This window comes from Misgurnus anguillicaudatus, chromosome 5 (genome assembly GCF_027580225.2).
Source record: "Misgurnus anguillicaudatus chromosome 5, ASM2758022v2, whole genome shotgun sequence".
NCBI classification, from domain to species: Eukaryota; Metazoa; Chordata; class Actinopteri; order Cypriniformes; family Cobitidae; genus Misgurnus; species Misgurnus anguillicaudatus.
This window is the reverse complement of record NC_073341.2, coordinates 23,141,411-23,165,971: the sequence shown is the minus strand read 5'-3', so window position 1 is coordinate 23,165,971 and position 24,561 is coordinate 23,141,411. Positions and strand designations below refer to the sequence as shown.

General features: G+C 38.5%; 1 protein-coding gene and 1 long non-coding RNA gene across 2 annotated transcripts; one reads left to right on the top strand and one right to left on the bottom strand.

The window, feature by feature from the left end:
- Window positions 1-616: 616 nt before the first annotated feature.
- LOC141363947 (uncharacterized) lies at window positions 617-3,999 on the bottom strand. Its single transcript, XR_012369665.1, has 2 exons — window positions 3,861-3,999; window positions 617-2,520 (listed from the first exon to the last, which is right to left on the bottom strand). It is a non-coding gene; the product is annotated as an uncharacterized lncRNA (long non-coding RNA).
- On the top strand, window positions 3,965-22,968 carry mapk4 (mitogen-activated protein kinase 4). Its single transcript, XM_055167987.2, has 7 exons — window positions 3,965-4,114; window positions 6,170-6,249; window positions 6,879-7,459; window positions 16,802-16,946; window positions 17,348-17,509; window positions 17,895-18,096; window positions 21,682-22,968. Exons 3-7 carry the CDS (start codon window positions 6,917-6,919, stop codon window positions 22,646-22,648), a joined length of 2,019 nt encoding a protein of 672 aa, XP_055023962.1. The 5' UTR covers window positions 3,965-4,114; window positions 6,170-6,249; window positions 6,879-6,916; the 3' UTR covers window positions 22,649-22,968.
- Window positions 22,969-24,561: the final 1,593 nt, after the last annotated feature.

Below are 24,561 nucleotides of genomic sequence, written 5' to 3'. Positions count from 1 at the left end.
ATGTCAATAATTATTCTCAAGTGACTGTTGTTTATCGATACCAATTCAGTATACCTCATTCTCAGGAAATACACATGGGAATTTAGATAACTTTTAGGCGTTCACTTTAGTTTTTATCTGTCTCTTGCTGACACATTTGTGAAGATATCCCTTATGAAAGTATGCTGTGAACTGGCATTATCAGAAATTGCCTCAGTTTTAAAATGCAAACAACACTTAAAATTCACATGAAGATATTTTTAAGGAGCAGTTAATGAAGCTGTTAGTAAACACCTTCAATCAAAAAACTTTAACACTAGTAGTGTTAAACACTAGAACATACGTTTGTAGATTTTTTTATGATTTTGAATCCTGCCATTTTTGTTTATATCACTTTATTTTTGGTTTAATTGTGGCTCGGTCTGTGAAATAAGATAAAGTCTCATCTAAATATGAGATTATTGTAGGAGCATCGGTTTGATTTTGCATTGATTTAAATCTTTTAAATGACTTTTTCAGTCAATATTAAATATATTAAGGTTGTATTCACAGAATGTTTTTTATATTATGTAGGATAATTTTATGTAGATAAAATATGTAAATAAATAAAACAAATACTTGGGCTTTCACGTGCAGCCACAATTATAAGCAATTTTTATTCACTAGAAGGCGCTATTTCTCCTCTACAGCAATCATTATGGGACATGAGTACAGTATCAAACAGCATACATTTTGCTGAAGGTGTGTATTTTTACACAGTGAAGACTATGCTGTGTTATTTTACATTTGACTACTATTACGTTTTTAAACATGAAAACTATGAACAACACTGTGCATTTATGTGCATATTTATGCTGTTTATATGTGCAGGTTCCCATAAACTGATTATTTGTTCTTTTTTTACTGACCATATTCTTAATATACTTCAATACTGACCACTTCAAATATAACAATATTAGACATTTATAAAAGTTAGACGAGTTTATTTTATACAATTTTTACTTTTCTGTTTGATGTGTGGTTTTTCACTCGAACAATGGATTTTGACGTCAACCCAATTTTCATTTCCAACCGAAACAGAACATCTACATGACATTAGAACAACATTGGGTTTGTGACATCAGTCCAACGTTGGGTTGTGACATCAGTCCGACGTTGGGTTGTGACGTGAGGCAGAAGTTGGATTGTGACGTCAGTCCGCCATTGGGTTGTGACGTAAGTCCGACGTTGGGTTTTGAAGTCACCCCAATTTTCATTTACAACCAAAACTGAACATCTACCCGACGTTGGGGCTGACGTTGGGTTATAATGTGAGTCCAATGTTGGGTTGTAATGTGAGTCCAAAGTTGGGTTGTGACATCAGTCCGACGTTGGGTTGTAATTTCAGTCCGACGTTGGGTTGTGAAGTCACTTCAATGTTGGGTTGTGACCTGAGGCAGAAGTTGGATTGTGACATCAGTCCGGTGTTGGGTTGTGATGTTAGTCCGATGTTGGGTTTTGACGTCTTATCGTCGTTGGGTTGTGACATCAGATCGACGTTTGGTTGTGACAACACATCGACGTTATGTTGTGAAGTCAGTCTGACATTTGGTTTTGACGTCAGTCCGACATTGGGTTGTAAAGTCAGTTCGACGTTCGGTTGTGATGTTAGTCCGATGTTGGGTTTTGACGTCTTATCGTCGTTGGGTTGTGACATCAGATCGACGTTAGGTTGTGATGTCAGTCTGACATTGGGTTTTGACGTCAGTCCGACATTGGGTTGTGAAGTCAGTTCGACGTTGGGTTGTGACGTGACGCAGAAGTTGGATTGTGACGTCAGTCCGCTTTTGGGTTGTGATGTCAGTCAGACGTTGGGTTTGTGACATCAGTCCGATGTTGGGTTTTGACCTCTGATCGTCGTAGAGTTGTGACATCAGATCGATGTTGGGTTGTGACATCAGATCAACTTTGGGTTGTGACAGTCTACCCGACGATAGGGCCAATGTTGGGTTATAAGGGCAACGCGCGGCCAAGATGGCGACAGCAGGCACCGCCTACTAGTGACGTCAGATAGACGTTTGGTTTTGACGTCAGTCCGACAATGGGTTGGGATGTCAGTCCGTTCAAGTAATCTATTAAGCCTGTAAACCAGACACGCTTTTTGGTAATGTACATCACACTGTGAAATGTATAGCCTACACTATATAAATATAAAGGTGGAGGGTTGTGGTATAGAAAACAAGACCACGTATCAGCTCTTTTTACAATCGTATCATTTAAACTCTGTATGAGACACTTCTAAGAGCTGACTCAGGTATTTGGACAGAGGACATTTAGACGAGCTCATCATTTATCTAGTTTTCTCCTTTTGCCACTGACTCCAGAGAGCAGTAACCTGACCCCAGTGTGGATGAAGCATTTGGAGGGCAGCCAAACACAGTGCCTCTCCTGTTGAGGAACACTGCATCTCTGCATCCAAGAACTGCCAGAACCAGGTGCTTATCTTATTTCCAGGAACTGCTGTAGTTTCTGTTTGTAGTGGTGTAGTTTTTGGACATTTATCTAGAGGATAAAGCACAATAGCAGAATGAGGGCAAGAGGATTGAGAGCATATTTGATTGTAGGAGGGAAGCAATGCTTTGGGAGACCTACTGTAATCTCAAACTCATGTATGATCATCTCATCCTGCAGAATATGATGAAATTAGACAATCAGTGAATTTAGATCGAATGGATTAATGTTCTGTTACACACGTCACATAATTTAACACCTGCAGGATTTGCAGGGTTCCCACACCTTAGTTAACTTCAAATTCAAGGACCTTTCAAGGACTTTCCAGGTCCAATACTCTCAAATTCAAGGACTAAATGTGGGGACACATTTCAAGTGAGAACAAGGTTACGTGTTACCTTTAAAGATACATTGTTACAGTTCCCTTTCGAGGGAACTCGCGCTGCGTCACTGCGGTGACACTTGGGAACGCCTTCAGGGGTAAGTGCGTCTGAATGTGTATATCAAATTCAACCAATGGTGAGGCTTAACGACAAAGACAGGGTGACGCCGGAGCCAGGAAGTATATCGCTATCTGAAATATTGCCAAAGACGGCGTTACAGGGATGCAGGAAGTATGGCAAGGGAGACGCAGCGTCTCGTTCCCTTCTCAGGGAACAACAGTTACATACGTAACCCGAGACGTTTTCATGTGTCAAACACAACTATGCAAAAAAGCATTTTGGTATAAATCAACTTTCGCATACAGAAGATATAAACATTTAAGGCGAACAGTTTAGCGCTAGTCTAGAATTTTTATGATATTTTCCTACACTACACAGGGAAACATATGGATTTTTTTCAGAAAACTTCTTGAAAATATTTTCAAGCACTTTCAATGACCTGTATCTATGTATGTATATTTTCAAATACTTCCCAGGGCCTTGAATTTTTTCCCCCAGATTCACAAACTTTCAAGGATTTCAAGGACCCATGGGAACCCTGGATTTGCCTAAAACTAGAAATAAATGAATGGGTCAACTAAAGTATTTTTTATGACTTACTTATAATGATATTAAGAAAATTAATAAAATAAATTAAATAAATTAAACCCAAATAAAAGTTTAAAAATTGGTTTGATTAGCGTTTGAGCGAATGGTGCTTTTTGTTTCTAGTTAACATCTTTCGTTCAAGTTTTTTTTTTTTTTTTTTTAGAAAATGCAAATCTGTATTTGTTTCAGCCCTGTTATGCTTTTTTATATTTAGCATAGTAAGGTTAATTTTAACACATTACTATAGCTAGTAATTTAACTACAATTTACTGTAGTGAATACAATAGTATTAATTATTTGGGAAGACATTGGCTATTTAATGTCATATATCAATTTAATGTTCACGTCAAACACAGTTACCCTCAAGTCACGACCACCAGCCCACAAGGATCTTCTCATCCGAGCCCGGGGATTTGGTTGCGGGAACGCGCAGGTGTCCGGATCACCACTTGATTGACTGGTGCGTCCGTGACGTCATAAAGGGGGCACCAGCGAGTTTTGCCAAAGAAACGCTTGTGGATCCATAGTGAAAGACTGGGACGCACAGAGCAAATGCAGTCTATAACATCACATCAGCGCTATCTCCACGGTGGCTCCCGGTGACATCATGGCGGGTAAGATCTCATGTTATTCTATGATTTGCTATCCGGTATATTTTATATGGCAACAGAGACGGTGAACTGATACAATACAACCTCCATCTACCGGACTGCACCAGTACCAAGCTTTAATAACAAACTCCGAACTAGGAAAACATCACTTTCCCACAGGAAAACTACATTCATCGCTTATTTTTCCTAAACAAAGAGAGAAAAGCCGCTGACAAAGGCACGCGACGGGAAGAGATCCAGGAGCATCGCTGCCTGTGTAGTTTCTCCGCGGATGGGCCGGAAGATAAGAAGATAGTGTTGACCAAATCTGATTTTGTACGGCGTTTCTTAGCTTTCCAGAACTCTTGTGTCACTTTTGAACAGGCTTGCGAGTAATAAAGTAAATATCCGTTCAATTTCACGGCCAAATATACAGGCGTTATTGTGTTGTTCACAGATAGGCGAATGATCGCAGCGCTGTCTTTTGTGTGTTCAGCTGGACAAACAGCAGAATTTGAGCTTGCTTCAACGTACATGCTTTACAAGTTATCTGTTTTTAGTAGTTTCAATTATTTTACTTTACTTGGTTATGCATAAACATAAGGTACAACGATGAAAAACCGTCGGTGATCTTCCTAAGTCTATGTATTTTATATAACGTTTAACAATACATAGCATCAGCTTGCACGGTCAGCGCCATAGCCATATGCATTATTTATAAAGTTTGGCTCACCCAATAAGATTCACGTTAATGACAAAACTAGAAGATAACGCCTAATTTACCAAAACGGCTTTAAAAAAAAAAAAAAAACAATAGGCATAATGTATAACAATCTCTATAACCATATTTGACAACTAAAATACAGGGAGGCACTATAGGATATTTGGGCCAGTATCAATAAACTGATTTTAACAACGTTTGACTGATTCTGGTATTTGTTTTTGGGTCACTTTTGCTCACTTAACTTTTGTCATAAAATAGATCCCTGTTTCAGTGTTCACAAACACAGGCATACTAACTAGTTTATTGGGGCGTTATGAAATAATTTTCATCAAGATAGACCAGATCTGTATATAAAATTGGACAGGTCAACATAAGAGAAGCACAAAGTAAGCAATAATAATAATACTACTACTAATAATAATAAGACAAAAAGACCTGCAACAAAACTATATTTTTTTCATTATTACATTTAAAGTTACACTCTCATGTAAAAAGGTGTGGTACCTTTTAAAAAGTACACTTTTGTATCCAAAAACGTACATATTGGTACCTCTAAGGTACACGCTGGTACGTAAAAGGTACATTCTGGTATCTCAAAGGTACATTTTAAAAGGTATACCATCCCAGTGACAAAAAAGGTACAACTTTTGTCACTTTTGTACATGACTATATGGATTGAAGTTGATCATAAGTCAGCCAATAAGAATCAGCCGTCGATGCACTGGTGCATCTTTAAATTAGATTCATTTAGTTTGAATCCTACAAAATAACACTAGATGCTATTTTGCATATCATTCATAAAAATAAACAGAAAATTAAGGAACCTGAAAATATTCTTGAAAGGGGACATTTCACAAGACTTTTGTAAGATGTAAAATATTTTTTTCTAAATACCATATGTAATTTATTATAGCATGTTAAAATTGCCATTTTTTTAGGTGTAAACAAAAATGTGCCATTTTGGGGTGTATCCTTTTAAATGCAAATGAGCTGATCTCTGCACTAAATGCCAGCGCCGTGGTTAGATAGCGCAGATTAAGGGGCAGTATTATCCCCTTCTGACATCACAAGGGGAGGCAAATTTCAATGACCTATTTTCACATGCTTGCAGAGAATGGTTTACCAAAACTAAGTTACTGGGTTGTTCTTTTTCACATTTTCTAGGTTGATACAAGCACTGGGGACCCAGTTATAGCACTTAAACATGAAAAAAAGTCGGATTCTTATGATATGTCCCATTTAAAACTAATTTGAAGCCAATTTGTCTTGTACTTCCGAATGTAATATCTCTCAGTTATTGTTGGTATGGCTGTGCTCAGTATCTAATTATATATTCTCTCTCTCTGTTTTCTCAGCTCCAGGGAATGCATGAGGAGCATGACAGATAACTGCGTGAAAAGCATGGAGGGTTCAGGACAACCTGGAGCCATAGACGGCAAGTGATGGCTCTTCGATTCTAGATGGATAACATATTGCTAATGTTAAAATTAAAAACATCTCCAGGTCTAAGTATAGGCATGAAATTTACTTTGAATTTATGAGGGTGTTTTTTTGGGGGGGGGGTAGAGGTAGAAGCTGGGTATTTGACCTGTTTTAGTGCGTTCTCTGTATCTGTGCGGCAGGCACTGGCTGACGGTGGGATGTTGCCATGGAAACACTTGCCCTGTACTAGGGTGTTGAGTATTCCACCCTGTGCTGTGCCCCCATTGCTTTTACAGGCTGTTCGCAACAGTTATTTAAGTTCATACTTTAAAGAAATAATGCACACTGTTGCTAGTATAGTTTGTTTATGAATACTTATAAAAGAGAGTGTGCCAGTCCTAGATGCTGATTGGTCAATATTCATTATTTATTCACAGTAAAGCACAGCTATTACTAGTATATGACCTTTTCACCGAGTTTCTGTTTTTATTGCTGCACACTGCTTGCTTGTCAGTGACTACATCTTCTGACTGATAGTGTTTTGTTCACCAAACAGTAACCTTTTAAAGAAATATCTGTTTTTTTTTCAGCATACAAGTATTACATTAATGATCGAGGCAATATGTGTCTCTTTTTTCACAGCCTCTCACAGGCAATGCCCAACTGCCCCACTCTAAGCAATGGCCTGGCATAGCACATCCCCATTCAGATATGGCTTTGACCTGGGTGGACATTACCAGGATATGCGTCCTCTGGGCACTGGAGGATCAGGTTTGGTTCTCTCTGCTTTGGACAGACGCAGCGGCTTGCGCGTGGCGGTAAAAAAGCTGGTTATGAAAGATGCAGTTAGCGTAAAGCACGCTCTTAGAGAGGTGAAGATCACCCGGCGCCTTCAGCATGAGAACGTGGTCAGGGTGTACGATGTTTTGGGGCCGTCCGGAAACCCCTTGCAATGCGACCTGTCCCGCATGCCGGTGATGTACATCGTGCAAGAGTGCATGGAAACCGATCTGGCTCGGTTACTGGAGCAAGGGCCGTTGCCAGCAGAACACGCCACCCTGCTCTTTTATCAGCTTCTTCGCGGGCTCAAGTTCATTCATTCGGCCAACGTGCTGCACCGTGACCTGAAACCAGCGAACATCTTTATCAACACTGAGCAACTGCTGCTTAAGATCGGCGACTTTGGCCTTGCTCGCATCGTCGACCCACATTACTCACACAAGGTAAGATGCCTGCAGAAGGGTTTAAGGGTTTCCCGGACAGGGCTTATCTTAGTCCCAGACTAAAATTCATGTTTGCGCTGCCTTCATTTAAAAACATTCATTTTTACTGACATATCTTAACATATATATCAGTGCCATTGTTTTGTCTCAAGATGCACACCTGTATTGTTTTTTGTAAGGTTTGTAAAAACTCTTTAAATGTAAGGTGTAGTTGTCTGAGCCAATGGTGTAGTGGACAGTGCTCTGACATATGGTGTTGATGCACTTCCGGCGACCTGAATTCGAATACCAGCTCGAGGTCCTTTGCTGATCCCATACCTCTCTCTCCACCCTGAACTTTCCTGTCATCTCCTTAAAAACTTTCTATCAAATGAATGGCCCAAAAATAACTTAAAATATAATAATACAATAAAAAGGCCTAGTCCTGGATTACCGAGAAACCGCCCCATAATCATATATTTAGGTATTTGTTTGCAGGCTTGGTACAGTTTTTTTCTAACAAAGCCCCCCAAGATTCTTGATATCTGTGGTAAAGTGTCTTTTGGATGACAACATTTTGAGTTTTTATGTAATGTAATACCACACTGGAGTGTAGCTCAATGTTAAAGCACTGCATTAACAATCCGAATGATCTTCAGGGAACAGACATACTGAAAAAAATGCATTTGATGCACTGTAGTGGCCAAAAGTGATGACTTGCCCCCTCAGGTTAGATTAAACAATCAAATATGAGGTGTACGGTACAAAATAGACATAACATTATGCTTTTAAAGATTTTGAGTCAACAACATAACGTTAATTATTTTGTGTCCGTATAGTTCAATTAAATGTAAAAGGGTTAAAATTTCAAAATAAATTTGCAGATTACTTGCATACATTCTCTTTTTTGAGGACCAAGTCTAAAATTTCTGGTTTTATTTCATTTCGAAAGAATATTTGGGGGATAATAGGCGTTATGCCCAGCTGCACTACTTCCTGAACTTCAGCCAGCTCCTTGTTTCCTGTCTGCCATTATTGGACAAACTGATTAATCCAGGTGTGCGTGACCTCAGTAGTCACAACAACAATAATCAGACACACCTGGATTAATCAGTTTGTTCAATAATGGCAGACAGGAAACAAGAAGCTGGCTGAAGTTCAAGAAGTAGTGCAGCTGGGCATAAAGTCTATTGCAAGAATGTCAATGTGGTGTAACCGATCTGTGTCAGGTGGTGTAACTAGTATTTTTTTAAATTAAAATAAAAAAATTATAAAAAATGTGGAATAAAATATAATCATCTAGTTTAGTGTAAATAATTTTTTTACATACATTTTGACATCATTTGTAAAAGATTATTTAGAAAACAGAGCTGTTTTACAGCATATGTCAGGACAAATATTACAAAAACGCATTAAAATGTACATTTAGAAATAACAAATAAAATGATATTTTAAAATGATTTTTTATGACTATGTTTACATGCCCTCAAGGTGGATGAAATATTTAATATTTCTCATTCTTTGGCGTAATTGGCGGTTACACCATTTGACATGTTCAGGTCCATTCAGTTTAACTTTCATAAAAATGATGCAAATGTATTTTTTTACTGCATAAAATTAGCATACATACACTATGTTCATTGAAATAAACCTGATGCATGCTTTTAAAACATGTTTTTTAAAAAGATTTTTGAATTTCTCATCTTGCCAAAACGTTTTTGTCGCTGACCCGTGTAGTGGACAAAATAATTTGCCAACAAAAAAATCTGGGTTAATTCATATATACAAGAAATGCATAGAATAACAAAAAATATACAGGTACTGCAGTACCTGTATCACTTGTGGCTTTGGATAAACGCGTCTGCAAAATGTACATAAGTGCCATGTAAATACCATGTAACTGGGGAAAACAGGGCATGTTTGTTCATTTTTAGAAACTATCAGATGTTACTCTGGGCTCCTTGTATTTAATTACGAGCGTTCATTGTGGTTCACCCTGCAGTTTCAGTCTGGCCTTAATGAGTAGAAAAGCATTATCTATCAGTTATCATGTGCTGCAGGCTGTTAGGTTATTGACATGTTAAATTAATCGGTGTACGATTGCATCATTAACATAACAGTGAATAGTGGATCTTTTTTACTTCTGTCATTAAGTTAGATAGCTGTGAAGGAAATCATGCAAAATAGTACTTCAACTGCAATATTAAGTGATATTTTAAATTGGTTTGTCATAGTTGTTCTGTTATTGTACACGCAGGGGTAGTCATTTTAAGACGGCATAATCGGAATAGTTCATTTTAATACCTTGTGGGCTCTTTAATGTTGTTGTTTTATCTGCATTTTTTGCACAAAATCAGCTATGCTTGCAATTCCAGCTAATCTGCAAATCTGGTTTTTCCATCAAATGCTGCCCTTCAACCTATTATATACGTGACAAACTTTAATTATTGCTTGTTTGATCCAGGTTACCCTAAACTAACCAAGCTAATATAATAACTTTAATCATGTTAGTCTCTGTCTATAGTTACTTTTTTGCTATGCGTATATAGAGTTACACAATAATTATGAACAATTACCTGAATGTTATGGGATCTGAAAGATGAATGTGGTACTTTAGTGTGTTATTGTGCTTGTGTATTATTTTGCAGAGCACACTGTGTAACACAAGCAGACTGGGAAGATAACCTGAATGGGGAGCTTTGTGTGAGACAGGACAAGGTGGAGTGGATAATCAGGAAGAAGGATAGATGCAGAGTTTATTAGGAAGCAGCTAGAATCATGAACAGCCTTACTCAAGGAATTGCATAAGAACCATTTCAGTTTAATGATCGTGGGCTCGATTCCCAGAAACACAGAAATTTATAAAAGATATACTTTGCAGTCACTTTGGATAAACATGTCTGACAAATCCATTAATATAAGGAAAAACATGATCACTGAGATTTGCATAGTGTTTGTGTTCTTGCATATACTTTGGCTGTAATTTTGTGTATGTATCAGTGCTGTGGTACACTTGCATCAGTGCGTTGGAGCGGTAGCTCATTTTACCCATTAACTAAGTGGCCGCAACTCTGACTAGCAGTGCTGGGAGCGTCTGTTACCCTCTCAGCATGAAGAGAACATTCAGTTCCCAAATGTAGATGACCATAGATAGCCAAATGGACTATGGATTCACAACAGCATCTGGATCCACATATGCTAACTATGCAGGCAGAAGGCTGCGAGGGTAAACAACTCTTCGGTAATGATGACGTGGACATTGAGCTTCATCTATAATTTAAATAAGGAGGCCTTGTGCTAATTCAGCTGTAATAAGGCAAATTTTATTATAGATAATGAATTTTATTTTATAATTTTATTTTATAATGAGACTCTTATTGTACTGTAAGCTCTAATAAATTCCTTTATAAAGTTTCTAAAAGTTTCTAGATAGTAAAATGAAAACGCTGCTTACATTTAGCCAGTAAGTAGTTGAATGATTATTTTTCTTTTATTTACAGTGGCGGCCTAGACTGGCTAACACCAGACCAGTCTCATAGAGCATGAGACGTGGTCTGGCCTGGGAACCACATGTTCATTTTCTTGTATTTGAGCCGTTTATTGGGCGCTACGAATGTCTTATCAAATGCGTCTGTACGTAGCTAATAGCCAATCGGTGTGTCGCATAGACGTCGTCATCGTCTTCCTGCCCCCCCTGTTCTGTGATTGGTTCCCTATTTCATGTGCAAATTTGGGCCTTGGTTTCCATGCTAGACTTGCAGCGTGAATAAATTTCAGCATGGGGAAACCCAAGTTAGTGGCGGCTGGTGACTTCTTTTTCGAGGATGCACGATGCGAAGTATGTAGCCCGTCATGTGTGTGTGGTTCGTAATTTCAAAATATGTGTTCTGCACGTCAACTGATCATATGTGCATCACGTGTCTTGTCAAAAGGGGTGCCTGCTGCAGATGCGTCTAAAGGGTTGATGATGAAACAGACGCTCGCATTTGCCAGATACTCGTATAATCTCATACGTTATCAAAGTTTACTGTTAAGGGACAGTCTTGCGTGTATTTTGTGAACGTGAGCGTCTCTTTGATCATAAACGGTTTTGACGCGTGTGCAGCAGGCACTTATCTTGACAAAACACATGATGCACATGATTCACATGGCGCAACAAACACATTTTTTGAGAACACGAGCAACACACATGACACTCCGAGCACATATTTTGAATTTGCACCCCTTGGATAACCTACGACGTAGCACAGCATCGAGCTTACGCACAAGAAGGTAAGTTTTTTGGGCGACCTCTGAAAAAGTGTTTGTGTGGCCATATGAGCTGAAAAATACAAAAATTATGGTCAGGTTTATTTGTTGGTCAGAAATATGCTGTTTAATTGTGATTGTACCACGTGATTTTAGAGATATCGGTCTTTCCCCATTTAAAAAGATAGGACTTTAGTCTTGCATGACTGAAATAACTGCCCAGAGGCGATGCAAACATGGCCGCCTAGTGGGGTGACTTTCCTAAAGGGACTTTGGTGCTAACATTCACAAACATTCTTTGGTCAACGTGTGTGATTCATGCTATCGTCTTTGTCTTATTTGTTTGACTGGTTCTCTGTTGTTATTATCGGTCCCACTCGCCCGTAAACAATTATAAAGTTGCGAGTGAAGCAACTCCAGCCGAACACAAAGGCGCTCTGTACAAGCAGGAGACTGCACGTAAATATCGCTTTTGTCTGTGTCACCATCACTCTTCAGATCCGGCCTCCCGAGGCAGTCTGCTCAAACCTCACAAATAATTCAGCAGCTGACCTCAGGGGGAAAGTGGGAGGTGAGAAGAAGAGGAAAGGATGAAGAGAGGCAGGAAGGATGAACTGAAGGAGATTGCATGAGGGGGTATTGAAATCATAGGGTTATGTCAGCTCAGCTGTTTCTCATTTAACATTATACAGATGCTGGGTCACTTGTTTTCTGTAGAGAGGAATGGGTTGTTCATATTAATACCCAGAGAGAACATACTGATAAAAACAATACAGGTATAATCTAGATTGAATGCACGATAAGTCGCTTTGAATGAAAGCAAAGCATAAATGTAGAAATGTAAAAAGCTGTTTATTCTCTTGTTGTACAATATATTTTAATATATTAGTTTTAACTTTCAATATCGTAGAATAATGTGTGAGGCCTAGAAGAATGATCCACATTTAGACACTTATTAAAAGAGTCTTACAGTGCTTTAAAGCTTTTCATTTAATGTGTGTTCTCTGGGATTTAAACCCACAACCTGTGTGCTGCCAACACAATGGCCTCCAAATGAGCTACAGGAACATCTGAAGCTTAAATGGATAGTTCACCCAAAAATGAAAATTCTGTTATCATTTACTCACTCTTATGTTGTTATAAACCTGTATAAATGTCTTTGTTCTGATGACTACAAAAGAAGATATTTTGAGGAATGTTTGTAACAAAACCCATTGTGAGCCCCCAATAGCAGGACAAAAGAATATTGTTGAAGTGAATGGTGCTCATCTTCCTTTGTGGTCATGAGAACAAAGACATTTATGCAGGTTTGTAACAACATGAGAGTGAGTAAATGATGACAAATTATTTAAATTTTGGGTGAACTATCCCTTTAATAATTTTTACTTAAAGGTGACATAGAATGGTTGAACAGAGTATTTATCCTTGTTCTGTGATGTGACATGTAGACAAAAAATTTTTTGTTTGGGTCTGTAATGCCTTAATTTCCTAAAAACCTCTCTCTGAAAGCTCTATTAGGGTGGGGGATTTTAAACAAGTGGTTTTGCACCTATTTGGCTCCCCCTACAGGCTTAACTTGCAATCTCATTACTGATTGGCTGACTTTGCTGCCACTCAAAAAATGTAGCCAATTATTTTAAAGTGGAAGGGCAGTTAGATGCCTGTGATGTCATAAGCATCAGTTTTTCAGATTGGGCTGTTTTCTGGCTGACATTTCTAAAAGAGGAATTTCTATGAGACTAAGATGTTTAGCATGTTTAGCACTTTTTGTATGTTTGTGAATGTCGGTAGACTACTATTATTCAACAAAGACAAGGTAAAAATGGTTTTTCATTCTCTGTCCCCTTTAAAGGCACAATATTTAGGATTTCACCACTAGAGGTCCCATTTCCAAAACAATAACAGAGGCAAAGCTTAATGATATTATGAAGGAAAGTGGAAGATTGGGAGATTTTCACTATCCAGAGATGTATGGAATCTGCTAATCATGTTCACAGATGCGGTTATAAATTAATGTTTTATTACCTGATTATATTATGGTATGTCATCGTAATTTATTAGCTGCAAGGCAAAACAGCTGCGCTAGATGCTGTATAACCACCACTTCTGCATTTATCCAATCGTCTTGCCATAGTTTCTAAAAGCGGATATCTGAGGATAGCGTGGATATAACTTCATTGATAGGCCACAATGACAAGGGACAAATTATTATTTCACTCTTTCCCCGCACTTGACGAGTTATCTTGTCAATTAAGAGAAAACTTTTGCATGAAAAAAACGTGTTCCTGATAAGTTTTTATGTTAATCTGCAATACCGCTATTATCCGCTTGATGGCACTTAAAAATGTATAAAAAACTGAAGCAATTTTTTTTTACTAATTTTAAACTCTGTGTTGTTATTTTGATAATCATTCTGAATCTGATCTCTAACACAATTCCTTCACAAAAATGCAATTATTTCAGCTTTTTGCTTTTTTTAAGATAAATACCCATATTTAAGAGTTTATAAGCAGAGAAAAAATATAGATAGTATGAAACGTTGGTTGTTTGTTTGAAAGCAGAGGGTCTTTTCTTTCATTTGATACATTTGTATGTTTATATGTTTAAATATTTGATATATTTGTATGTTTATATATTTAATCCATTTGTAACGAGGCCGATGTGCATAAATAATTCTTTTTTTAAAAAGATCCGACCCGAGGCAAACTCGGAAAAATTAGACCCGAGTTTGACCCGAACTATTGGCAATTTTTTTAACCCGACTACACATGAATGTAAACAAAATATGTGTGTGCATTCTGCAGACCCACACGCAGCATTCAGACAGAAAGAAACTCCTCTCAACCAATTTGGCGAGCTTCTCCATTTGTTTTACCTTGTTATCTGACGACGACACTAAGGTCACCCCTAAAATGTACATTTAAAATTGACTGACATGTCTGTCTCAACCAAAATTAACCTTCCGCCAGCCACACAATGTCGCAATCGCTCTTGGCAAACAGATAAGAGATTTGAAAAGGACATTGACGTACACATGCGAGAGAGTTCGGGTCTTCTCGGGTCCGTTCGGCAAAAACACATTCATTTTAAATTACCTGAGACCCGAACCCGATGCCGCTATTATTGTACCCGAGATTGGACCCGTGAAGACCTCTAGTGCCTGCTGCACATGAGTCTAAACCATTTATGATAACAGAGACAAAATACACGAAAGACACTCCCTTAACAGTAAACTCTGATTACACATGAGATCATGCTATCTGGCAACGCGAGCTTCTCTTTAGATGCATCTGCAGCAGGCACTTATTTTGACAAGACACGTGATGCACATAGGCTGCGTTCACACGGTACCACAACACGGCTGTCAAACCCACATTCGAGTCCCCAAGACGGCTCCGTTCACACGCAGTTCGGTTATTTACAGGTTTGACAACCGCATTCTATAACCGACTTCACACCCGTAACTTTTTGGGTTTCACAACCGTATTTACAGAGAAACTGTGCCGTGTGAACGGAATCGCACTGGACAACCAGTTGTCTGTCACGTCATTCGTTGCTCTTTGTGTTAAGATAACGTTACAGTGCATGAAAATGACTGCAAACTACGCAGCAGAATTGCTCCATAAGATTAATGTGATATTTATTATATTACCTTCATAGACGCCACAAACAAATTACATTACGCATAAAATTGCGTGCAGCGCAGTAAGTGAGATATATAAAGTTTAAACTTTAAAAGTGGACGATTAATATAATGTTAAGTGTATAATAAAAGTGATATAAAATTAGCTCTTTATTTACTCACCTTTTATCTTCAGTGAAGCAATAAAGAAGATATTTTGCAAAAAAAAAAAACCATCTGTGATTCATATAAAACAAGGCAAAAGATGCGTCACTTTGAGAGGTCAAAAAGCAGATATATCCAATACAAAAGTAATCTCCATGACTCCTGGTGACATTTTTTGCTGCTTGTGAAGCAAATTGGTCGGTTTTTGCAGGATATTAAACGTTATTTACAACATTATTAGCGTCCATACAGAACTGTGGCAACATATAAAGTGCACTTTTTACACTCCCGCTCTTTAGGTGGCGCTAAGAGGCTGGTTTTGCCTGCGGTTGGTAAACCATACTCTCTGCGCCACCTACAGAGCTGGAGCGTAAGCGCTTTTCCTATTTGGCTGCGTTAATGCTTTAAATAAAGTTCAATTCAAGTTCAATAAAGTTCTTGCAAAAACGGATCGATTTGCTTAACAAGTCATTATGATTACTTTTGTATTGGATATATCTGCTTTGGTAAAGTGTGCAGTTGCTGAAGCTGATTTTATGTTCATTCGTTTTGGAAATTAAAACGTTAATAAGGAACCATCCTTGTTTATTTTTCTCTGCACAATGGTAAGCGTTACACCAGCCAGCTGTTTTTGTTAATTACATAAATAAAGTTTTGCCCATTGCATAAATAATACTTTTTTTATATATTTTCGTCCGTCACTATGGTTACAGGCGCCGCGTGTAACTAGCATATGGGTTTGAGGTCGGTTGCTCGTTCATACAGGCAGTATCCTATTTGTGTCTTTAATTTGCTGTCTGAACAGGACACTTCCAGACTCACACCTGTAAGTAAATACGGTTGTCACTCCCGAAATTTTGTCGTGTGAACGCACCCATAGATTCACTCGACACGCAGACCGCATATTTTGAAATTACGAACCACACACATGATGGGCTACATACATGTTGTGATGAACTTCGCATCGAGCGCCCTTGAATAAAGAAGTCACCGGCCGGCACTGCAAACAAGCATACAGTTTTTTGTTTGTTTCATATCATAATACAGTTTCTGCCAACCTCATATACGAAATCCGCTGTGACAGTGTTAAGCATCTGTTAAATTTTAATAAACAAATTAAATGGATGCATCAGAAATAGAAAATCTTAAAGAAACTTATTTTTGAGACATTTGAATTTTGATAAGTTCCCAAAGTGAATCAATCACTGTCCTTTTTCTCAGAAAAAAAAACAGAATTTGACTAAACATCAGCTCCCACTCCCCATTATATTCTGCAACTATATCATATACAAGTGCATAAAACAGAGCTGTTATGTGTCTGTACGCAGGGATACCTGTCAGAGGGAATGGTAACTAAATGGTATCGTTCACCACGACTGCTGCTCTCTCCAAACAACTACACAAAAGCTATCGACATGTGGGCCGCAGGCTGCATTCTAGCTGAGATGCTGTCAGGACGCATGCTGTTTGCAGGTAAGTCTCACAGTAAAGCTGCCACTAATGTTTCTCTTCTTGCTTTGCTTTCTATAGATCTCACAGAACAAGAATATCCTAACATTCAGTCTTACAGTGTCCTCTTGTGGCTATGCTTGGGACAGAAAAAAATAGAGGTTTAGATCTAACATATCAATCAATGCTCATTTTGTGTTAAACTCATCATTTTGTTCAAATAAGCTTTCTTGGTTTTTTAATTTTATATATGCTTGCTATGGCATTCAGTTATATAAACCGTTAAATTCTTGCATGTTTATATGTAACAAAGGACTCAATATTTAGAGAGACTGTTGCACTCCAGCATTACCCTTTCATTTTCAGTTCAGTATTTTCACTTTTTCATAATATAATTTAGCTCTTCATGTGTTTGTGTTTGTAAGGGGCTCATGAGCTGGAGCAGATGCAGCTGATTTTGGATACTGTGCCTGTGATCAGAGAAGAGGACCGACAGGAACTACTGAAGGTCATGCCATCTTTGGTCAGCCATGGCTGGGAGGTCAGGAGGTCACTCCGGGATCTGCTGTCAGATGTGGAGGAGAAAGGTCAGACGACAGACCTTAAACTAAATCTGGACTAGTTTACAATTTAAAACGGCTCCTTCTTGTCTAGTTCAGTGCGTGCCGCGAATAGTTATATACGATGTACTGCAACTTACAATTCAGCTTATTGAACTGTTTATTGAAATGCATATTAAGAGGAAATTAGTAAAATACTGTAGCTCAGTTTGTTTTATGAGCAAATAAAAGTTTGTGGGTTTAATCTCAGGGAACACAACACCCATATTGCTCAAATATGTAGCTGGAATGCACTGCAAGTCAATTTAGATTAAAGCATTATTAATGTGATGTAAATGTAACATAAGAATAAACCGTATAATACTGCCATCCATCAAACGTCACAGTTTTGTCCATTAAATCTCATTTTCAGCCATTCATTTTCTGGAGTGCATCCTGACCTTTAATCCCATGGACCGTCTGACAGCCGAAGCAGCTTTGTCTCATCCATACCTGAAGAGATACTCTTGTCCTCAGGACGAGCCCATCTCCCTGCAACCTTTCCGCATAGAGGACGAGTTAGAGGACAGTACAGTAACTGAGCACAGTCATGCGCTCAGCTCCCAGTGGGACAGGTACAGCACAACACTCACACGTCTAATATTGACGCTGAAGCTGATGAAGGAGCATGTGACTGTTTGAATGTTGCTCACAGTTTTAGGTCTTCTGACACAGCGCAACAACATTAAAAATAGCATTGCTTTCAAACGAACATTGTTAAAGTCCCCATGAAACAGCCCACCTGCCATACCATATGACCGGAAGTCAAGAGAGATCGTTTTGATGAAAGATTATGAGGGCACATTCATTTTTTATTATAAAGCTCACAGATGTGTCATTTGCAAAAAGTACCACAATATTCCAAAACAAATGACACTCTTTCATTTTAATTTCATGGCGACTTTAAAACTACACTGTCTGAAAAAAGTACAAAACTGTATTTTTTCTGTGATTGGGGTCTTGTTCCTCAACTCAGAAGTTATGTTTTGTACCTTAATGGGTAAACAACCCTTTAAAATGTTGTACCTTTTTACCCTAAGGACCTATTCTGTACAAATACAATTTTAGGGCCCACTCACATCCAGACCACGCTCAGGCATGTTTAACCTCCAAAGCCTGGTTCGTTTGACTAGTTTGATCGCTCTGTACTGTGCCTGGGTGTGGTTTGGTTAATCGTGCCCTGGCCGGCTTGCAGAGGTGGGCTCTTTTTGTTATCTTCAAAACAATCGCATCCTAAAGCGAAAGCGTGCCCAGGGTCGGATCGGTCAAAGTACAATGTGAGCGCGTGCTTGGGTGACAATCACGCTGGGGCACGGTTTGGCTTGGCCTAATGAGAGTGTGCCCTAGGGGTACAAAACATTTAACTCTATCTTTAAAGATACATAGTAGGTCCTTACGGTACAGTAATGTACCCAAATAATCTGTACCCAAATATAATGTACCCAATGTTCTGTATACTTTTTTTCGGACAGTGTATATGGCTAAGAAGAGTTTTTAGTTCCTAAATGAAATGTCAAATAAATGGGTAAAAACAATGCTAAGCACATTCCTTCATTTTTAATAACTGAGTTAAAGGGATAGTTCGGCCAAAAACGATATTAAACCCATGATTTACTCACCCCCAAGCTGTCCGAGTTGCATATGTCCATCGTTTTTCAGACAAACACATTTTCGGATATTTTAGAAAATATTTTAGATTTTTCTGTTGATTAAATGTAATGTTACGGGGTCCAGCAATAGTCCACGACCTTCAAGTCCAAAAAAAGTGCGTCCATCCTTCACAAATTAAATCCAAACGGCTCCAGGATGATAAACAAAGGTCTTCTGTGGGTAATCCGTGCAGTGTTGTTGTAGAAATATCCATATTTAAAATGTTATTAACGTTATAAACTACCTTCCGGTAGCGCCGCCATCTTAGACTCAGGAGAGAGTATTAGCGTAGTGTACGCACTTTTCTTAGTGACGTATGACAAATTCGGAGGGCGGGGGGACAGAGCAGCAGCAGAGAAACTCTGTACGCTGCGTAAGCTCTCATCCTGAATGCGCATCACTCTAAGATGGCGGCGCTACCGGAAGGTAGTTTATAACGTTAATAACATTTTAAATATGGATATTTCTACAACAACACCGCACGGATTACCCTCGGAAGACCTTTGTTTATCATCCTGGAGCCGTTTGGATTTAATTTGTGAAGGATGGACGAACTTTTTTGGACTTGAAGGTCGTGGACTATTGCTGGACCCCGTAACATTACATTTAATCAACAGAAAGATCTAAAATATTTTCTAAAATATCCGAAAATGTGTTTGTCTGAAAAACAATGGACATATGCAACTCGGACAGCTTGGGGGTGAGTAAATCATGGGTTTAATATCGTTTTTGGCCGAACTATCCCTTTAAGTATTGGAAAAGGAGAATTTTATGCAAACCAAAGGCAGTTTATACTGATATTTGCAGACCCAATAAAATGCTTTATTTATGATTTATATTTGTAGAGGAGTGGTTCTCAACTGGATTTTCTTCAGGACCTATATTACATTAGACATCAATGCAACCCAAAAAAAATATCTTTTAACCCATAGTTAGGTAAAATACAGACAGACTCAACCGTTGGTTTAAATGAACCTAGTAAAGTCCATATTTTACTCAAGCATGTGTATAACGTAATTTGTTCATACAGTACATATGAAGACTGGTTCCAAAGCGCTATAAATGCCATTTAAAAAAATCACCAAAATCAGTATTGTATTAGGTCAGTATCTCTGTCATGCTAACACATTGACCCCAGCGGATCTTATGAAAAACTTTCCATTATTTTACTCAAAGCCAACGAAAATCGAGCAGAACCAAAACATTTTACAGCTGACCGCTGTCAAAAAAGTTCAGCGACGACGTCAAGTATAACCGCAGCAATGACAGTGTTTTGATTAATGTCATTAGTTTTTTTATCAGTGTATAGGTGACTAAGTGAATATAACATGACAAAGATGAATGCACATGTATATATTGATTCGATAGATTTATAGCATTTAAAAAAAATTGTCATGGATTTATTGCATTTTGTGAAAAAAAATCAAATTCTGGATTTGAATTTTTAATGTTATTATAACATAAAGTTGCTATGTGAAAGTTTGTAACAGACAATAGTGGTTTTCATCTTGTCACTTTCTTGGTATAGAAAACACATTTCCGAAATTAGTCAAAATGGATTTATTGCGGTTTGGAACCAAACTCTATTTATTTGCATCAATTATACTTGATTATATGGATATAGCTCAATTGTATTATTTCACTGTACAAAAAATTAAAAGTTGGTTCAACTTACTTAATATAACTTAAAATATTACTTTCTTTTTTTTTATTGACATACTTTTAAGTTAAACCAACAAATCTTTTTTTGTTGCATTTTAGACAATTAAAAAAAAAAATAACAGACCTGCATCCCATTTTTGGACTGCCAAACAAACTTAGATGATCAAATAAAAGTTACAATTGATGTTTCTGACACTGAAAGCTACATCACGGAAAACTTCTACACTGGGGAAATAAAAAATAAGAGTCACAATAAAAGGCAATTTACACAGACAGAGAATGAAATTTCCAGAAGGGCTGCTAGTGACGTAGAAGAGCACTGTTTAAATATAGTAACATGTCAAATCCCAGCATAATTAAATCTCACAGCTGACTCAGTGACAACTTAATAGAAATATCATTGTAGTCCTCTGTGGCTCCATATGGGAAGACCTGAATATCTTTCATCACTGTCACAGATGCCAATGTGAAGTGAATAAAACCTGTAAGCTTAAAGCAAAGCTCAAAATGAAAGAAAACTGATCCAGTCTTCCAAACCATCAAAACCAAACCCTTTCAACAGTAAACACTGGTACCCCAAGAGTGCATATTAGTACATATTGGTAGTACCAAATGTATACATATATGTTTTTTATATGTAAAAAAATGAGTATATGTTGCTCAAAATGATCACCTTAAAATGAAGTGTAACATAAATATACTTCTATCTACCTTATCAGTGTAAATCTGAAGGTGGGTTTTTCTAGATGTTAACTTTTGTGCACACATTTATAATATGCACAGGTTTACAACTTATCTGTACCAGCATGATTTCACATCTCTATTTCTCATCTATACACTTCCTACAGGTATGATGGAAGTCTCTCATCCGAGATTTGCTGGCAGCGGCAGGAGCAGTGCGGATGCATGCAAAGCGTCTCCGAGCTCGGAGAGGCAGAAGAAGAGGTTCAAAGAGATCCACGAGCAAGTTCTGCAGCCCTCCCCGAGGAAGCACAGGTAGATCCTCGCAAATACTCCCACAGCAGCTCGGCCGAGCGATTCCTGGAGCACTCCCACTCGTCTCTGGACCGGGTCTGTGGTCAATTCACGGAGCTGGACTGCGGGCGCTCGTGCGACTACAAAGTGGGCTCTCCCTCCTATCTGGATAAGATCACGTGGAGAGAGGGGAAACCGCAGCATTACTCCGAACCTAAACTGATAATGGACCTGTCTAACTGGAGACATCACAACATGTCCACTACAAAGAGGAGCAGCATGGAAAAGCTTGTTAATGAACCAGGAGATTTATTCCAGGAGATCTCACGGTGGGTGGAGAGCACTCAGTCGGGGCTTTACTCACCCGGTTCTCCTCCTGGGTCGCTCACCCCACCGTGCTCCCCGCCTCAACCCCTGTCGCCTACAATGCTGCCTCATTTCCAAATGCAAATCCAAGCACCTTCACTGCTGCCCACCCCTGAACAACTACAAGAGGAAATCAGAAGGAGCCCCATGCCTTTCTTCTCCACTCCTCCATCCCTGCTGCCTTCCTCCCCTTCCTCTCCTCATCCCGATTATCCATTTTCCTCCATTTGTTGCGAAAAGGACGAAGAGCCTTCACAGACGAGGACTTCAAGTGGGGAACATTTTGACCTGGATGTGTTTATATCTCAAGCCACGAGGCTGTGTGGTCAGAACGAAGTATTAGAGGAGAACTTGGATGCTCCCAAAGATGGCCACAACATTTCAGACCACAGACCTTCCAGAACACGAACTCCAACCCCTGAGATGGTCGATGCTCCAGGGTGTCATAGAGAGCATTGGTGGAAGACTGCATAGACCTTTGAATGAATATGTATCTTTGAGGTGTTAAAAATGAATGTAATTACAAAAAGACACACATTTTTAAAAACATTTCTTAAATGGCACTGAGATTCTGTATTGCATCAGAAGTCTGCACCAAATCCTTATTTCTGAGGTACGGACCTCTAAAACGAGGATCTTTTGAGAAAACATCTGAGATTTCTGATAAAATGTATTTGCTACTAAAAGCCTTTTATGAAATGAAATGTTTGTGCAACACCAGAGAGAAGGCTTTGTTTGGTAGTCGTTTCATTCATTCACTGTTTTGTAATAAAATTTATTCTATTTAACACAAACTTCAGTTTGATTTTTCAATTAAGAGTTTTAAGTAACAGAAAGATGCCTGCGATGTGAAAGAGATGGTTCCAGGGGGAACCAGATTTATTAAATAAAAATAAAAAAATACAATTTATCTGTAACATTTTGTGTCATTAATCCTCAGAAAAAATAAGGCTACTAACCAAAAGCTCTAAGTTGTATCATAAAGTGGCAATTTCCCAGACAGGGCTTATCCTAGTCCCAGACAAAAATGCACGTTTGAGCTTAAATTCAAAACACCTTGTACTGACATATCATATATCAGTGCTATTGTTCAAGTAATGGTTTTGTAAGGTTCGTTTGTAAAAACTACTTAAATGCCCTAATATAACTAAGGCCTAGTCCTGAATTAATCTAAACCCTGTCTGGAAAACCGCCCCTTATGTTTTGTTTAATTCAAAGTCTATGTTTGAGATTTTTTGCACCCTACACAAAGGGGGCGGGGATGTTGAGAACCCCTGCTATACACTATGCAGCTAAATTATGCAACTTTATTACATGGCTCTCTGGAATGCTTGATTCTGATTGGTCAGTTGAGACATTTGCAGGTTCGTTCTTTTCGAATAATAACCGCTCCAAAATAATAACGCATAGCCGGGACTACTTTTACGAGTAAAATCGCTCCGCGCCAATAAAGATTACTGTTTGTTTGGCGCCATCTTGTGACAAACACTGGACAACCACGACAAGACACAGAGAGCTTACTGAGACTGAACTTGACAATATAGAGCATGACAGCTACGAAGCCAACACACAAAAAAAATACAGAATGGGCATTAAAACTTCTCAAAGACTGGCTGAAAGAGAAAAAAATGGAGACAGACAAGTATGAAGCAGAGGATCTTAATAAGGTATTACGATCATTTTATGCATCTGGGCAAAGTTTCGCAGAAGGATAAAAATGTTAATTTAAAACGAATATGCCAATAAAATGTTTCAAATGAATATTCATGTCCAGTTTTTTTCTTATGTGACAAGTAGCCGTGTAATAAGCAGGATAATGTAGAGTCAGCCGGTAGTTATCGGGAAATAAGCCCCTTCAGTGTGATACAAGACCCTCCGCTTCGTGTCGGGTCCTGATCACACTGTCGGGGCTTATTTCCCGATAACTACCGGCTGCCTCTACATTATCCCTAACTTGTACTCAACCATAGTGAAAGACTACCAAAATGTCCCGGGGCGGTTTCCTGGGCCGGGTTTAGGCTAATCCAAGACTAGGCCTTATTTATAAGAATGACTATCAAACATAAAGGCAGTTAAAATAAATCATTGCTTCTTTTTAACTTCCGTTTTTGATAAATTCGGTTTTGGCGCCATCCAGTGGATAAAAGCGGTATTACACTTTCACTTTGAAATTTGTCCAGAAAGGCATAATTATTGAGAGGCATCCAGCTGCAGCCCCGCAGACTCACTTCTTGCTAGACACCAGTGGCTGGACGTCATTTCCGTATCGTCATGCACTTTTCAAATTTGACGCGCCATGCACATGTCAGCGGTAAGAAAAAATAATAAACTGTCGATGATTTTATTTATAGGTCATGTCAGAATTCAAATGCACAAATTAGCTAGAC

What these genes read in the sequence shown, in the direction of transcription:
- mapk4 (XM_055167987.2), top strand. Translation starts at nt 6,917, where the DNA reads ATGGCCTGGCATAGCACATCCCCATTCAGATATGGCTTTGACCTGGGT. An exon ending in ACCCACATTACTCACACAAG is followed by an intron (nt 7,460 to 16,801) that starts GTAAGATGCCTG and finishes GTCTGTACGCAG; the next exon opens with GGATACCTGTCAGAGGGAAT. An exon ending in AGGACGCATGCTGTTTGCAG is followed by an intron (nt 16,947 to 17,347) that starts GTAAGTCTCACA and finishes TGTGTTTGTAAG; the next exon opens with GGGCTCATGAGCTGGAGCAG.